Source organism: Anopheles marshallii, chromosome 3, assembly GCF_943734725.1.
Source record: "Anopheles marshallii chromosome 3, idAnoMarsDA_429_01, whole genome shotgun sequence".
NCBI classification, from domain to species: Eukaryota; Metazoa; Arthropoda; class Insecta; order Diptera; family Culicidae; genus Anopheles; species Anopheles marshallii.
This window is the reverse complement of record NC_071327.1, coordinates 12,641,776-12,658,986: the sequence shown is the minus strand read 5'-3', so window position 1 is coordinate 12,658,986 and position 17,211 is coordinate 12,641,776. Positions and strand designations below refer to the sequence as shown.

The following is a 17,211-nucleotide window of genomic DNA, read 5'->3' as shown; positions in this document are numbered from 1 at the left end:
GACTAACACCTGCAAACTAGGGGAATAGAAAATGGTGCCCGAAAGTAAACCAATAACAGATAAACACACAACACAGCAGAGATAGAAGCGTTAGGGTAAGCTGCTATAAGGAAACGAACGTGAAGAAACAATTTGTTAAAAAAAAAAAGATGTGACAACAGTGCAGGAGCAGGAACAGTGATGGCGTAACGATAAATAAATTAATGTTTCTTACCCTGTTTATCCCTCCCCGAAATGCATCCTCAGTGAACAGGTGAACTGAATCCCATTTCACCATTATTATAGTGGCAGAAAAATACTACTCTCATAAACCGTGCATCGGCCATTGGGCAGCGGGAAAGCCAATAAAAGTTTTGCCGCAATCTGAAGGATGTGTGTTGCGGAAAGAACCGTGCAAAATGAAATTGTTTCTGTATGTTCCCAAACCACCAATCACCGATTGGAAAGATGGATGGAAAGGTTGCTTTTGTTTCACCAACAATTAATTAGTGCCATGTTTCTATTTTATTTATCTCTTCCGTTTTTACAATGCAACCATCAACGAGACATCGCTGTGGCTTTACGTTTCTGTTTCCTCTTGGATAAAAAGTTTATGCTTGTCGCTGGCTCTTACAATTAGTGAGCCATTTTGTTTTCCCAGCCCATAATGGATGAATGGTGACAAACTTACTAAACCACACACGCACACACATACACACGTACAGAACCAATTTACAAGCTACTCCGCAAAAGCAAATGAAAGTTTCAACATCAAATTTGTGCTTGAGTGTATGTTTACTTACTGTTTTCTGTTTCACTTTTTCGTTTCGTTTTGTGTATCGAAACCGTACATCTATTTTACAGTACTAGAAGTATTTCCGTGTCGATGTCGTGCCTCGAATAGAAACACTTTTATGGTAAAAAACAATAATACAGCAAGAAACAAACACTTCCCGTATGTCTCCTCTCTCCTTCTTTGTCTGACTATTTCGGTGTTTTCTTTTACGTTTACGTTTAGTTGCCAGAGGACAAATCAAACACACATCCACACAAACAAAACTTTATCGCCCGATAAGTACAGCAGCCAGTATTCAAAGTACGTTGGATAATGTTCCAATGTTGCAAAAATTCTTGCGAACGTATTTAGTTTATTAACTGTTTAACTGAACATAACTGGTTTCGTTGCGTAAAATTCGACGAAGTCTGTGGTTTAATTCTATTTTAAACTTTTTTATCATTCTCAAAGTTTAAGAGAGCTTGTCTTTTCATGTCCTCTCTTAATCAAACAACGGGTAAAAATACATTAGCGTCATCTAGAGTGTAACGTAACGAACTAAAATAGCTACATATGGGGCAAATTTTAAATAAATTATTTATTTTGGCCCTGTCAGCAATACTTTATCACTTTAATGAATCGAGAATATCGCTTCGAAAAAAAGACCACTTTACGATTCGCAACTGATTGGCGGTCTAATTTTTTTTCCACTGCACACAATAACACAATACTTATCTCTTCACTTTTAAGTGTTTTAATGACTCGCGAAACCAACGATAATTTCAAACGACTGAAAGCATCAATATTTCAGCAAACAGAGGAAAAAGACAAACTATCGTAAATGACGGACTTGGCGTAAGTGAAAATGTGTATGTTTTTTTTCATAGTGCTAAGCTAATCGAAAGCAACAACATAGAAACGAAAAACTCTTTTCTTTCAAACCCACTTTCCACTAGTCATACTCTAATGAGCTTTGCACCTGTTTCGACTGTTTCTTTACCTAAGCTCAAGCGCGCGCGCGATACTTTTTCTTCCACATTCTCATACGCTTTAACGTTTTTTCCTTCTACTTTTACCATATGTACGACATAATTTTTGCGCTGGAAAGAACAATTCTTTTCCTGAGGATAAATGAGCTTTTCCTAGTTACCTTACACTTCCCGATTTTATCAGCTGAATATTCTTCAGGAAAACACCCCATGGATGATTATGGATTATAATTCTGAACCTTTTGCCTCAATGCTGAACGTGAAAGCCAAAATATTGGTGGATGTTTTTTTACGTTTCCTCCATTCTTATGATTTCGTAAATGGCATTAATTCTACTTCTAGCAGAACTTATGGCAGCCTAAGATCCTATGCAGATAACTGATGTGATGCCCTGAATTGAACGGAACAGACGCGACGAGACAGATGATTCAATCTTCCAGTTTTACCGCCGATACATACCGCGACTCAAATGATTGTAATAAAGATTGAATTGTTATTTTAATACGGATAAATGTGTGTCTTACTGTATCCTTTCCAAATTTATCCGAAAACTATATAATTTCAAAAACAGATGAATTTACTGTACAAAGTGGATACTTTTGATCGTTGATCAGATCTGTGATAAAGGATAATAAAATAATGGAATTGACATAAAACATGTTCAAGATGAGAAAAAAACACATTAGACAACATTAATTAAATGCAACCTTATTATACATCCGAATTTTGCTTACGATTCTCCCCGTAACCTGATGCGTTCTAATCGATAGTCATGTTTGCTGGATTTGTCGTGTTTAGCTGCGACACATCTAGATTAGCATCTGAAACGTTCATATGATACGAAGAGCCCATCACATCTAAATCATCCTCGTCTTCGTACATTTTCTTCATTCGCTGTTTGTAGCTGAAATATTAAAAGATGAAATAAAGCAATTTTTCTTCGGTAAAGAAGTCGATCCTTTCCACTCACATCTGGCTGTCGGGATTATTCTCCTGATTTCGACATTTTTCGAGCTTTTTCTCCAGAAATCGTACACGATCCTTCGGCGGTAGTTCGATGGTCCGCACCATAGAACGAACTCTTCGTACGGCTTCGATGAGTACGGGTAGCTTATCTTTGGCGGACCCAAACAGCGATTCCGTAACGTAACTATCTAAATTTTCCTGCTCTTTACTAGCGGCATGTAGGACGGCGGCAAGTGCTATCTGTGATGGTGCGTACATCAGTGGCGCATCGGTAAGGAACGTTTTATCAATGAAATCTTCTATACCAGGTCGCAAACGATCGGGATTGCTCATATTGCATCGTGTCTGAAAAGGATATGATATTAAAAATTCAGGCAATGGAAATTGAACTATTCATTGCAAAACATCATACCTTTATGTCGATGAGAAATCCCTCTATCGGCCTCATCGGGTTGTGGATCGTGAGATAGTAGTTTAACTCCTGCATTAGCAATAGCTCGTTCGATAGAATTATATCCATAGCCTTGACTCGGTCACCCTTAATGTTAGCCACAAACTGTGCAATTGATACGTTGAATTCTTCCACCTTGCAAGCCAAGTAAACGCAAGTTGCCCTACAAACACAGAAGAATCGGATAGATGTATCAATTTACTTATATGATAATTGAAATCTCTTCTAGCGCATAGCAACTTACAAAATTTCCTTTGGATGGTAGTCCATAGACGAATTGTTCAGATAAAAGCGTTTAAAGTAATGAAATGCGGTTCCCACGACATATTTCGGCATCGGAGGTTCGAAACGTTTACAAAACTCTTTAAGCTGTAACTCATACTGCTTCAGCAACAATCGCTCCTCGTCTGCGGAAAGAAAGTGTGCCTGTTTCTGTTCCTCCTACAAATAAATTTCAACGCAAGTTAGCGACTTTGCTTGCGTAGTAAACAGTATCTAACCCACCGTCATGCTGGCACCATGCTTGGTAATGAATCGATCATTTTGTTTCACACGCAGTTCGGCTAACTCCTGTTCCGTTTTGAAAGTCCAATACTTTTTCTGTGAGCTAAGGGAATACATTTTTCACTTGTTAATGCACGATTAGTTTTATTGCTGAGGTGTTATGCCGCTTCTGGATCAAAACACTCTGGTTTTTGTATTTTGCGAGCGAGTAAATGACATGTTTTGTATCCTCATGTGCTGTCAACGTACATTTGAACAGCGTTGCTTGATGAAAGAACCCCATATTTTATTTTCTTTTTTTTGCTAAAGATATTTAGGCCTGACTACACGTACGCAAATCAGCGTGGAATCAGCCCAAATGAATGTTTTGTAACATATGATGTAAACGATTATATTTTGTGGTTCAATTTGGAAAAGAGAATAAACGGAAGGAATTGAATGGAATTAGCTATCTTTTTCAATACAATGATTAATCTTTCAATTCGCTGTAAATGGCAATGGCAAACATTTGCCAGAAAATCGTAATGAACGATTCGTGTACGCGGTCCTGTAGCAGAGTGTAAACAAAGATGTACTTTCATTCGCAATCTTGGTGTGTCTCAGACGTGATATCTTCACCTTGGGAAACCATATGCAAAACGTCAAATGTGTCAAAGTGTCAACAAAGAAGAAAAATAGTTTATCAAAACCACAAGGGAAAACTTAAAAAAAGGCCAGAAAACAGACAGGATCGCTGGCTTCGCCGTCCGAGCTGTGCCATCTGCTCGGTTTTATCGGTTGTTTCTGTAGATTGTTGCAACAATACAACCACGTGTCTGAGACCGTATGGTAGTGCTGGTGCAATGTGTGCCCACTCTGCAGTTCCTTCAGTGAACAGGATAATGCAGAACACCCGTCGTAGGTTTTGGGTTGTACAACGTTTGTGGGCTTGTGCAAAAGAAAGAGAGTAGGAAAATGCAATCATAAAAGGTGTGTTGTACCCTTCCGTTCCGGGAACAATAGTTACACTTAATGGCGTAGAAATATTCGTGTGTTTTAAAATCACATTAATGTGTACATCTTCGGATCATCTGCTGACTGGGTCTCATCCAAAGCAAAACAGCATCCATTGTCGTTTAAGTTTCTCGTCCTTGTCGTTTGGCCTTACGCACGCATTCGATCATGTCCGGTATGTACGGTCACAGCCGTGAAGCAGTGCGAGTGAAAGTGAAGGTAATTGAATACGTTAAAGCGGAAGAACAATCGAATGTTCAAATTGTAACGATTTTTATGACGGTGTCTATTCTACCTTACCCTTTTTTGTACAGAAATGCGAGAAGAATGTCCCATCGGAAACGAGGAAATTTAGCGTCGATCCTCAGATTACCAATCTCGAGGTGCTCTACTCGCTGCTTGCGAAAGCGTTCGATTTGAAAACCGATTTTGGTATCAGCTACAAGGTGATTGAAGCGAATGGTCAGGAAAGCTATCTCGTCGTACTGTCCGACTGGGATCTGGAGGCTGCCTTTCTGCGTGCCCATAATCAATCGATCGCAAGCAAGAGTGAACCCTGCCTGAACCTTCGCGTCGACATAAAACCGTTCTCCGAGGCATCAGAATGGGACGGCAACGGTACAGCCACTTCTACCAACATTCCGCGCGAGCTGGTATCGTTGCAGCAATCGATCGGTGCCGGACAGAAATACGTACAAAACAAGCTGCCCGGACTGATCATGAACCAGATGGAGAAAACCTTCTCGATGGTGCAACGGGCGTTCAACCTGGTCGAGGACCCGCTCCTAACACAGCCAATAAGGCCGCCCCTAGCAGATGCAGAGTTTCGCAAGTTGCAAGATTCTGTTGGTCAAATTTTGGCACCTGAACAGCTTCGCAAAGTGATCTATCTGGGTGGAATTGACCCCAGTCTGAGGCGTGTTGTGTGGAAACACATACTAAACGTTTACCCCGATGGCATGACGGGCAGGGAACGGATGGAGTACATGAAAAAGAAGTCAGGTATGTGCAACTGTTTCTTCCATTCAGTGCAAGGTCAATTAATGTGTAAAAGCTTATCATCAATGTGCAGCACGAGTGTAATCGTTTTTATTGGGCTGTTGCCTTTCGGAACCATTCGCCTGTGCAAATTGTTGGTGATGAATAATGCATTACAAGCTTTAAACATCCGTTCAAAATCCGACATAATGCAATTTATTGTTTTGCAATAGTGACCCATACTCATTGTCCAATTCGTTTTGTATCTTGTTTTTTTCTGTAAAATTCTTTAGCGGAATACTTTCGATTGCGTGACGTTTGGCGCAGCACGATGCAGCGAGGTAACATCGTTGGTGAGCTGGCGTACGTGACAAGTATGGTGCGGAAGGATGTTCTTCGCACGGATCGGTTACATCCATTCTATGCCGGCAGTGACGACAACCAGAACATTGCCGCACTCTTCAACGTGCTCACGACGTACGCACTGAATCATCCGGCCGTCAGCTACTGTCAAGGCATGTCGGACATTGCCTCACCGTTGCTGGTCACGATGGGCGATGAAGCGCAAGCTTACATCTGCTTCTGTGCCATTATGGAACGGTTGAGCTGTAACTTTATGCTGGACGGCATAGCCATGACGCTCAAATTCGCTCATCTGTCCGAGGCGCTGCAGTACTATGATCCGGACTTTTTCGCCTACCTTAAGCATCACCAGGCAGACGATCTGCTGTTCTGCTACCGCTGGTTGCTACTCGAAATGAAGCGAGAGTTTGCGTTCGATGATGCGCTGCGTATGTTGGAAGTGCTCTGGAGCTCGCTACCACCGATGGCACCGAAGGGTGAGCTGGCACTGTACGAACGGGAATACGAGCCACCACCGCCCGACGAAAGCATTCATCCACCGCCCAGCCAAAGCCCTTCGGTTATGTTGCGAACACCACGCGAAAATCCGTACACGAAAGTGTGCGCCCTTCGACGACAAAGTTCGGCCCTGTCGCTTAGCTCGTCCTGTTGCACTTCTACGAATCCACTAGCGAATCAGTCGAGTCGGTACGAACGGTACGGTGGCGTAGGCGTTGGTGGGCGTTTAGATGCGTCACGGCGTCTCAACCTTAGCTTGGATGAGAACATAACGCGCGAAAACATTTACTCCACAAAGGTTGGGCACGTGCAGAAGATCCATCAAAGTCTGGACGAGGCAAAGATCGCACTGGTAAAGCAAAGAAAGATCGTGCGCAGTGTGGGAGATGACGATAACATACAGGAAGGGTTCGAGGTAGGACATTCAACGGGCCAGGGCGAGGATGACAATGCGACCGATGTGGACGATAGTGTATTCCATTCACCGCAGCATCAAATCACCACAAAGTGCAACAGCAAAACGAATCCTTTCATCGACGGATCGATGGAAAGTGTTTCGACGCAAGAGCAGTTGGCCGGAGATGGTGAAACGAGAGCGCCCACCGATGCGGCGACAGACTTTAAACCCGAATCGACAACTCCCGGCACGAACAGTAGTAGCGCGGCTAGCAGTGTACGAAACTCGCCGGTGATAGGGCGTAGTCGAAGTCTTTTCTCGACGTCGGCCGCAACGGGAAAAATGATCGCCAGGCAGCTAAGCAATCAAAAGAAACATTTCACTTCTGCCGCCAGTGCGACGGGCACGGGTGGAACGACCGGGGTGGGACATTTCCATGATCTGAAGGAAAAGCTAGTGGCCAGCAGGAAAGGAATATTTGCTTCACTGGATAAAACGCACAGCGTCGATGGTGGAAATATGATCGATGGCACTGTCCGTTCCAACAGTCAAATGGAAAAGACAAAACCGAAGCTGGTAAAAAATTTCAACGAGTTCCTTAGCTTTGCCGCCATGAACAAGAGCCGCATTAGCGATCGGTTGGTTACCAAAAAGATGCTCACGAACGCTAGTATCGCGAGCAACGCCAACAACAGCTGTTCCATCGATTCCACTACCAGCAGCTACACGACGACCACGACCGGTGGTATTGGGGGCGAAGTGTCACGGGACGACTCGACGGAAACGATCGAGTACAACGAGCTGAAGCCGAAACCGGTCATCAAGCTGACGAAATCATCGTTCGACGATTCCGATTCTTCCGCCACGAGTGTCGGCATGGGAATGGATTCGATGGCAACAACGACGGCACTATCGCGATCTAGCGACAACAGTAGTTTTATCGTTGACGATAGTTCCGCTTCCGTATCACCTATTCACATTAGACGCGAGGAATCGGCTACAAACGATGAAACTGAAGCGAAATCTTATCTCCACCGACCGGCGGACTTGTTTGTGAGTGGAACTTCCACTGTAGCTGCAACGGTCGGAGAGGGGAGCAGTCCGGACGATTCGCAAGAATACTTCCCGATGACAACTTCCATGACGAGGGAATTGCGCCTCGAGCTGGAAAACCTCGACCGCCATGTATTCGGTAACGATTTTCACAGCAAGCAGCAACGGTTCTATACGCTTAGTAGTTGCATGGATCTGGAGACGCCACCGGAGAGCGGTGATTCAATTGCTCCGACACAGGATCGACGTGTACCGCTTGCCGTGACGGCGTCGACGACTTCAACTACCACCATAGCGTACAGCAAGCTCGACAATAATGGTAGCCTACCGCGAACGTTTGATACGGCAATGGAAATTGAATCAATTGATGAAATCTGTGATCGTTCCCCGCTCGGGCAAGGAGTTGAGGAGCCAACGGGGGACGTGGTACGTTATCGGGAGAAACCGGGACGGCGCCGTACGGGAACTGGCGGTGCAACGGGTAGCATCGTGAGTGAGCATCGTGATAGCAAGCGCATCAGCACGTCCAGTGCAAACGTGAGCAGCGATGTATTTGTGTGGGAAAATCCGCTCCATCACGAGTGCGGTGATGAGGATGCGGTAAGTCCGGTATCGGGTGGTATGGTAACTGGTGAGGTGACCCAGATACAGCAGCGCACAGCAACCACGCCCGATGAACATCCGGAGCTGGAGTACGATGGGGAAATTATCGAAGAGACAACGCTCGGCAAGAAATCCGTCACCCCGATACGGTTGGTGCGAAAAAATGGCGAACGTTCCGTGCCTGGTTCGGCGCGGAACTCGATGATCTTGCCCGATTCCTCTGACTCGTCGGATGATTCACCGTTGTCGCGCTCACCGGCAGCTGTGAAGTTTAAATTTCACCCAAATAATCCTTTCTTCGATGCTGCGTCGAACGCAATCGATAACCGACCATCGGCTCTGCTACACATGACGGCGGATGATGGAGACGGCGAGATGCTGGAAGAGGGTACGGAAGCGTCCGTTGTTACCGGTGTTGCGGCAGGAACACTGCACGCGGAGAGCACTACTGCTCAACAGGAAGGCATATTACCGACGGAAGTATTAGCTTCGCCAACCATTATCTCCTCACTTCCACTGGAACCGAGTGGGCTCGATGTGAACTTTGGTGAGGTTGGTAGTACCGCCGTCACTGTTCCGCTGTCCACCGCCAGCACAGTCACCAGCACCATTCCCAGCATGAAGGTCGCCGGAGTGCTTCCGCCGCCCCAGGAGTTCGGTGGTGGCAATCCCTTCCTAATGTTTCTCTGCCTAACGATTCTGCTGCAGCATCGGGACTACATCATGAAGACGGGCATGGATTACAACGAGATGGCAATGCATTTCGATAAGATGGTGCGCAAACACAACGTGACACGGGTGCTCAATCAAGCCCGCCAAATGTATGCCGAGTACAGGCGAATGTACCAGCAGCAGCTGATGGCGAGTGGTGGTGGTGGCAGCAGTAAGGGAAGTTTGCCAGGTTCTGTATCGTTGATGGCCAACAGTTACCATGGGAGCATGAGCCTCGGCAGTGGCACCACCGCGGATATGCTGGCACGGAAAGCATCCGCACCGGAGGTAAGCTCGGCGCGAAGAAATACTGGCGGCGATTTAACGCTCGTGACGTAGTTTGGCGTCGCGTTTGGCCACGCGTGTTGAAGGTAATTATGTTTATTTGTGTTCCTTTCTACATATACCTCTGAGTTTGTAAGCAAAAATTGATAAGACTTGTGCAAGACTATTTACAGTGAGATTTCATTTTAAAACACAGGGAAAAACTAGTTTGGTCTGTGGGTTCCTTTTATTGGGTCGTTCGATACGAACACCGCATGGGCGGTTTCCGTTTGAGATCTCTGTATAGGTAGACAGTCGACTGAATGTGAGCGATAGGTCAACAAAATCACAGGTGTTCACACAGGGATGCTGGCATTTAAATTAATTTTATTTCTAACTTACACTGTCAGTCTTCTCCAATCGCCAATCGACTTCTCCTATCTCAGTACTTTGGAATTGTGTTTTTTTTTGTTTTTAAAAGTAGTGAAGTTATGTTGGGAAGCGTTACATTTAACCGCAAAGAGATAATATCGTGATATTTTAATTAGAGATACGCCTATCGAATGATGATTGCCGAGATGGGGAGTGTTTTTAACCTATTAAGTTTCCAGTATACAAGGCAGCAAAATCAGAAACCGCATGACTCAAACCGGACATTTTCCTAGTAGAGGCACTAGGGAGACAGCTTAAACATTTCTCGCAAAAATAAAGAAATGGCACGGCCGCTTTAGTAACGAGCAACGTCACATAATAATTAGTAAATAATCAACATTTCAATTATAAAATGCCCGGTATATATATAGGAAAACTGCACCTCCGTCACAGCAGAGAACGCTACACTACACTCGCTACTACATCCACCGAATATTTCATCTGAAAGCATAGATTTAGCAGAGAAACAACATGGAAGCAAAGCATAACAAAGCAAACAAATGACGCAATCGAAAAAAAAGCATATAAGAAGGGCTGCATTCGCAGCAAAGAGCTATTTACAGTGAGTAGATTCTAAATACGGAAAAGGCAAATGCTAAACGATATTATGCACCCAAGAAAGCAGACACCCAAGCCTATTGCAGCCTGTAGATATAGATAGAACACATCCAATTATAGCGACTAAAAACACACCCGTGTTTTGTTCGTGCGCTGGTATGGTAAACGATGGAATGAGAATGGAACACTTGTTGGATCTTGGATGGGAAACCCTCAAAATTTGCAACAATCAAGCGATAGCGGGAAGGGATTCGTAAGAATCAGTTTGTGTTGAGTTATTTTCCAAAGAACAATCTCCTCAGTACGTTTTCTTCAAGATTTGTACGACTACAACACCCGTACGGCTACATCGAAAGCACATGTTTTTTGCTTTACTGGCATCAAATTCACCACAATGAGCACCAAATCTGTTAGTGCCGTGCTTAGTGAATCGTTTGCAACGAATCATTCATATGTATTTTCAGCGAATCATCCCTCAAAATAATTGAAAAACTATTAACTAATCAACACAGATTAATGAACCGTCAAAGATTGACGAATCCTTCACCAAAGACCCATGATTTCCAATTCTTCCAATTCAAGATTTCCAATTCTTCAAAGGTTCATAAATCGCTTATTAAGCTTCTGAAATATCTCAAGCATGAAATATCTCGAATGCCTACACCACCAAGTCATTCATATGAATCTTTTGGGACGAGTCGTTCATACGAATCTGTAGTGAGAAGTCATTCGAATCAGGCATTGACTCTGCAAAGATTCATGAATCCTACTGGAGGAGCACGCCCCGTGGAGACCTAAAGCGATAACCTAAATAGAGTTTCTGACCCAACGTTGCGTTGACCTATGAAAATGACCCAACGTCAACGGTCATAAGTGTTTGAAGATTCAAAAATGTTTGAGGATTCATGAATCTTTAAAATAAAGATTTAGAGTCATTCATTCAGTTCAAAGATTCATTCCGATTTTTACATCTGGATCAGACTAAAGTCTACTAAAAGAGGAGCAGAAAATGCTCAACAAACGTTACTTTTACTCCCGCTGTTGCATGTGTAATACGAGTCGTTGTTTAGTGTAAACGTTACGTGCACGGCGTCACCAACAAGATGATAGTGGATCCAAATCTCGACTAGACCGCTGTGTTGTGGGTCCCGTTACCACAGCACCCCCCTATCCGTAAAAGGATTCGTTCTGCTGTTATAGGTCAATCACATGGTCCAAGATCTCACCCAAAAAGCCCATCCTGCCCCCCTGCTCAGAATAGACCGATCATAGGCGCCTATGGCGGAGCCACCCAATAGGTAGAAGAAAGCAAAAGAAGAGTGTATTATGTATATGTATGCATGTATCTTTTACCCAGGTTTTTCTGTGTACGTGTGATAGAGATCAAAAGGCTAGGAAAATGAAAGGGAAAAATAGATAAGAGCAGAAAACTATTCCATACTTGTTTGTTGGCTAGTTGTTGGACTTAGTGTAGGGAGAAGAGCAATCAATTGTTCGTTCGTCGGTTCGGAATGCTGTTGCAGGGCCCAAAATAATTACAACACCATGTTAACTGTATTGGTAGGAAATGTCACGGCTTTGCACCGTTGCAAAAAATTGTTACACAGCGGCTTTTGATTTCCTTTCCTGGCACACTAATACGCATATGGTCACTTCCTTTCGAAAGCATAATTGAACGAGCTGTCTGATGTGTGTGTGCGTGGGCGTTTAGTGATCAGCAGCAGCTTTTACTACACACTCGCTATTTTCGAACGTTTCTAAAGACTTTAATACGTGCACAAAAAGCGCCTATCACTAGTTTATCGTATCGATCGGTTTTGCAAACAACCGACGCGTAAGAATGTGTAACGATATTGCATTCCGTGAAGGAGTATTAGTAGGAGCAGTGAAACACACTCATTAAACGTAAAATGTCGTTCTTTTCGTGCTCAAAATGCCAGAAAGTACACTAACAAGATACGGTTGCTACGATGGCGGCGGACAAGCGTGTGTCTTACTTATTTGAACTGACAGTTAACTGCCTCACGAGGGAGGAAATCATTACAATTTGCGTTCGAAACACATTCCTAGAGCGGAAAGGAAAGAACATGACGTAATTAAAGACAAAACAAAAGTATTAAGCAACAGGACCCAGGCATTTGGGCAAACAACAGGCATCAATTTCTCTCATAATACCGTAAAAGCACATGAAGAATTGGAATAAAAACATTCTTTCTGAAGAAAGAGCGTTCTGTTCGTGCACCGGGAAAGAACATATACTAACGAGCGTGTTGGCATGGCCAGGATATCAATTCTTTTCCTGGAAACTCGACCCAAGCGTGCTTTCCACCAACGCTGGTTTTATCCAATCTCCAACAGGTTAAGCTCTCTAAGCGCCGTTCCTCTGCACCACGCTGCCGAACGGATCGCTGACGAACACCTTCCTGGAAGGGCTTAAGTCTCGCATCTTCATCACGGTCGCTAGTCCCGTATCTTTGTCTATGTCTACGTCTGTTTCGACAAACAGCTCAGTTATTTCGTAGTTGATTCTCCTTCTTCAGACGCCCTGCTCACAAATATGGTCGAGAATGGCGAGAGCTGTACGATATCTTGTTGGAGACCTTTGGATCACAGGACTTTGAGGAGCCCATACTAAGCGAGGAATGGCTTAAGTTATTGTCCGAAGTTTGGTACTCCACTCCATCAATTAATACTCTGCTTCCCAGGCGGTCCCTATCATAATCAGAGCATCAGGCAAACAGGTACTTTGTCTTGATCGCATTGATCCTCACTCCAATGCTAAAGGCCTCGCTTTACACATCGCCGAAGATGTCCGTCCGATGATGTCGATATCATCTGTGAAGCTAAGAAATTGAAGTGAACCGATGACCATCGTGCCGGATATCGGATATTATGACCGGATATCGAATCCCGCCCCTGTCATGATACATGCTGGCACTTCTCATGTCTCCCACAGCTATATTCAATAGCAAATAGGAGAGTCCTCTTGCCTTAGTGACCCTTGCGATTCAAATTGTTCCGACAACATATTTTAAACTTTCTCTACACTGTAGAGAATCTTGTACACACAAGATTCATCAATGAACTTCCCTTTTGAACCCGGACCCTGAAATTTCTTTCTTTACCAGTTTCCTTGAAATACTTAACGTTTTTGTTGCATTATTGATGATAATATTTTTCTTTTAAATATTGATCATCTTTTAATCGCCGCTCTACACAGACCTTTCGGAGCGTCGGACAGCGTTTTTAGTTGGCTATTCACTTCTAGCGATTTATTCTTTGTCTACCGTTATCCAATCTTTGCTATAAAGGTTTCGTTTCTCTGCCAAATTCTAATTTAACCATATACCACCTCCGCTTATCATGCCATCTGGGCCTTGCTGCAGTTCAGCCTGCACTAAAGATTAGTTGTGAAAAAATTACATCTTGTTACATATTTTTATTCCTTTTCGAAGGATGGTTTCAAATGTCCACAACGGGAAAGATGGGATCTTTTTTATCAGTTACCTGAACAATTGTCTTATAGAAAACATCCTTCTGTTCGCTGTTATCGCAATACTACAAGAAATTAAGTTACAGCATTTTTGGTTTTATTAATTTATAATTTTCTTTAGTATATATACTGCAAAACTTTACCATCAACTGTGGTTCTATTTTCTCGCTCATTCTTGCCTTTTGCATTAATATGTGAAGTTTATCGCTCTGATAGAATTTTGGGATAGAAAGGAAGATTGTTCACTACGGAACAAGGTAATGGAATATCATTAGATCATTTATTGAATTTTGTTTCAAACATCTACATCCGTCGCACAATTTAACTACTTCATATGGTTGGTTTCTTCGCGTTTGTACTCGCAACATTGAGATTTCGTACTTCACTCGCTCTCATTCGTCCTTGTGGGGGGATTAGATAGAAATTAAAAGCAATGCAATATCTTTACCTTACTCTTTACTTTTTCGGCCCCGCCTCCGGGTCCCCGGGGGGAAACTGTCTTTTTCGTGATCTGTTCCTCCTAGACCAGTTATTACCAACCGATGTGATGTATGTACGATTAAATACATATTAATAGGTGCAAATTGTCTTTCCATACATTATGCACCGTGACGGGGGCCACAAACCATTTGGACGACCTTTGTGTCTACACGCTAAAACCTCTTCCTCGATACAAAGACTTTCATTGTGTTTGATAAACATGTTGAAGGTGTTTACATTCCATTGATACGGCTATGGTGGATAGATTGTGTTTGGTACACACTTTTGCTACACATAATCCTGCACTATCCTGATGCTGGAACTTTGTTTGTTTAACAAAACAGAAAAAAAGAACACTAAAACTAAAACATATTAGCGGGAAAACATAAATATAACTCCCTTTCTTACTATATTTGCCACAATAAAATACATCATCTTACCGATCGACTAAATTGGGTATGTTTCATCTTGATCACTTAAAATTGGTTCCGTACCGTCAAACAGTCTAGGTACTACCGGTTGTTCGTAGTCTTGGAACGATGTTTGGATCGTCCGTGCTTTCCTCTGTTTCCTCGCTGCCTCCACACAAAACTATTAACAACAAAATTAACTTAACAAAAAGCGCGGAATTGTTCTATGTAGGAAAAAAGAAACGATATCCTAATTCGAATGTTAGCGTTGCGTGGGTATGGTATGAAATATCAACAAAAAAGCGTAGGATAGTAAACGATCAGTTATCATCCATCACTGATCCATGCATTCCTGTAGAACTGATACTTTCCGATCAAGATCGCGTATGACTTTACTGAAACTGGTGTGCTTTTTCCTTCACCCGGTGCTTCAAACTAGGTTTGAACGCAATTGCTAACAGCACTTTCGCACGGAAGAGCCAAACACACACTCTAGTTCGGTGCTTCACAGTTTCGCTGGGGAAATGGGAAATGGATCGATTCGATTCGGTGTTGCCGTACACGGTCATCCATTCATAACCATGCACATCTAACAATCGACCGTGCTGTGGCAGAAACAAGTAGCGGTAAAGATTCCTTAGCAGGAGCAATTTTCCTTGTTCGTTTGCGCATCGTTACTGAGCGTCGTTCGGCCGGGTTGGGCCGGCTTATGCTGTACGCCCGTTTCGGACGAGTTCAGATCGAGTCGGCCATCCTTGATGCTTTGGTAGATTTTTCGCGCGGTTTCTAGAAATGCTTCTTCGACGTTTTGACCGCTGCAACGGTAAGGAAACGGTTAAAGTTTATTAGTGCTAAGGTTCGAACAGGGCTTGAGGATTATTTTGCGCCCGTTGGATGATTATGAAAGAAACAAAGCATTAGAACGATTACGTTCATAAGTAATCATAAAATGCATTTAGGTGCATGATGCCCTAAGTTGGATTTCTAAAATTATTTGATGAAACTAAATCAATAATTAGATAACCCTCCAAAGAGAAAAAGTTTTAATCGCAAAGCGTTCAGAGTAGCAAAAATTATTGATTGCTTCCTAACCTATGACTTCGGGAGAGAAGGAACTCTTAATGAACATTGAGTTGAACTTGGACTTTAAATCATACCCATAAACTTGAGCCATAACCATGAGGCGTTGTAGTTGGTAGTGGCACCGATATCAGGTATCAAATCCCATTCAAAATGTTCTCCCGTAGCCGTATACTGACTATCAGTCTACGTGGTAAAACTAAGCCTAGTAACCCAGTTATAGCAAACACGATCTAGTAGGTCGTTACGCCAAGAGGAAGTAGAAGAAAAATTCCATATACTTACGTCATTGCACTAGCTTCTGCAAACAGCAGGCCATGCTCGTCGGCAAAATTTTTTGCCTCCTCGTACGTCACCTCGCGGGTGCTTTCTAGGTCCGATTTGTTGCCGATTAAAAATATCACAGTACTGGGATTCGTTAGATTGCGAGTGTCCGTCAGCCAGCTGGACAGATGGTTGTAGGTTGACCTACAAACAGAGAATGCGCGTTACAAATAATGCCCATATTTCGAACGGGCCATCGTTTCCTACCGTCGCGTGATATCGTAAACCATCAGCGCACCGGCAGCACCGCGATAGTACGAACGTGTCACCGCCCGGAACCGTTCCTGCCCAGCCGTATCCCATATTTGCAGCTTAATTTTCTGCTTATCAACCTCGATGATGCGCGTACCGAACTCAACACCAATTGTATGCGGACAGCTGGCCATAACTGGTGAAACAGGAGGAAAAGGAATGCATTAGCATCCGTTGGAGATGGTTCGATTTGGAGGGAAAAAAAACCTTGCACACTTACACTTCTTCTCTGTGAACTGATGCAACAGGCAGCTTTTGCCAACTCCCATATCGCCGATGATGATGTACTTGAAGATATACGAATAATTATACGGTCCAGCCGACATGATGAATACTGAAAACGGACAGGTAAAAGAGGTATTTGTAATTCTAAAAATTAAAAGCGATGGTGAGCTATTCTATAAAAAAAACCGTTTACTTTTCTCGTAGGTTTTATCGAAGCCATCGTACAGTTTTTGAGACACAGAAGCAAGTACGCTCATATTTCGTGCTTGTACAAGGGGCCGCACAGTGTGTGTTTTACAAGAATTCTGTTAACAAACTAGCGATAAATGAAGTTAGCTATACAACCGGTCGCAATATTCTGCTGCACGGTTGTTTCTGTTTGGCGCAGAGAACGGAAAATTGTACCAACACACATCCGGTCCGTAGCGAATTT

General features: G+C 43.3%; 3 protein-coding genes across 3 annotated transcripts; 1 reads left to right on the top strand and 2 right to left on the bottom strand.

Annotated features, from left to right (window-relative positions):
• Positions 1–2,502: 2,502 nt before the first annotated feature.
• On the bottom strand, positions 2,503–3,781 carry LOC128711791 (cyclin-H). The gene is made up of 5 exons (XM_053806677.1): positions 3,665–3,781; positions 3,405–3,601; positions 3,122–3,323; positions 2,714–3,054; positions 2,503–2,647 (listed from the first exon to the last, which is right to left on the bottom strand). Exons 1-5 carry the CDS (start codon positions 3,779–3,781, stop codon positions 2,503–2,505), a joined length of 1,002 nt encoding a protein of 333 aa, XP_053662652.1.
• Positions 3,782–4,825: 1,044 nt separating this feature from the next.
• Positions 4,826–9,599, top strand: LOC128713689 (uncharacterized). The gene is made up of 3 exons (XM_053808553.1): positions 4,826–4,876; positions 4,972–5,659; positions 5,929–9,599. The coding sequence occupies exons 1-3, from the start codon at positions 4,826–4,828 to the stop codon at positions 9,597–9,599; spliced, it is 4,410 nt and encodes a 1,469-aa protein (XP_053664528.1).
• A 5,935-nt stretch (positions 9,600–15,534) lies between these two features.
• Positions 15,535–16,887, bottom strand: LOC128715019 (ras-related protein Rab-14). Its single transcript, XM_053809900.1, has 4 exons — positions 16,774–16,887; positions 16,509–16,689; positions 16,263–16,445; positions 15,535–15,712 (listed from the first exon to the last, which is right to left on the bottom strand). The coding sequence occupies exons 1-4, from the start codon at positions 16,877–16,879 to the stop codon at positions 15,535–15,537; spliced, it is 648 nt and encodes a 215-aa protein (XP_053665875.1). The 5' UTR covers positions 16,880–16,887.
• Between the last annotated feature and the right edge of the window lie 324 nt (positions 16,888–17,211).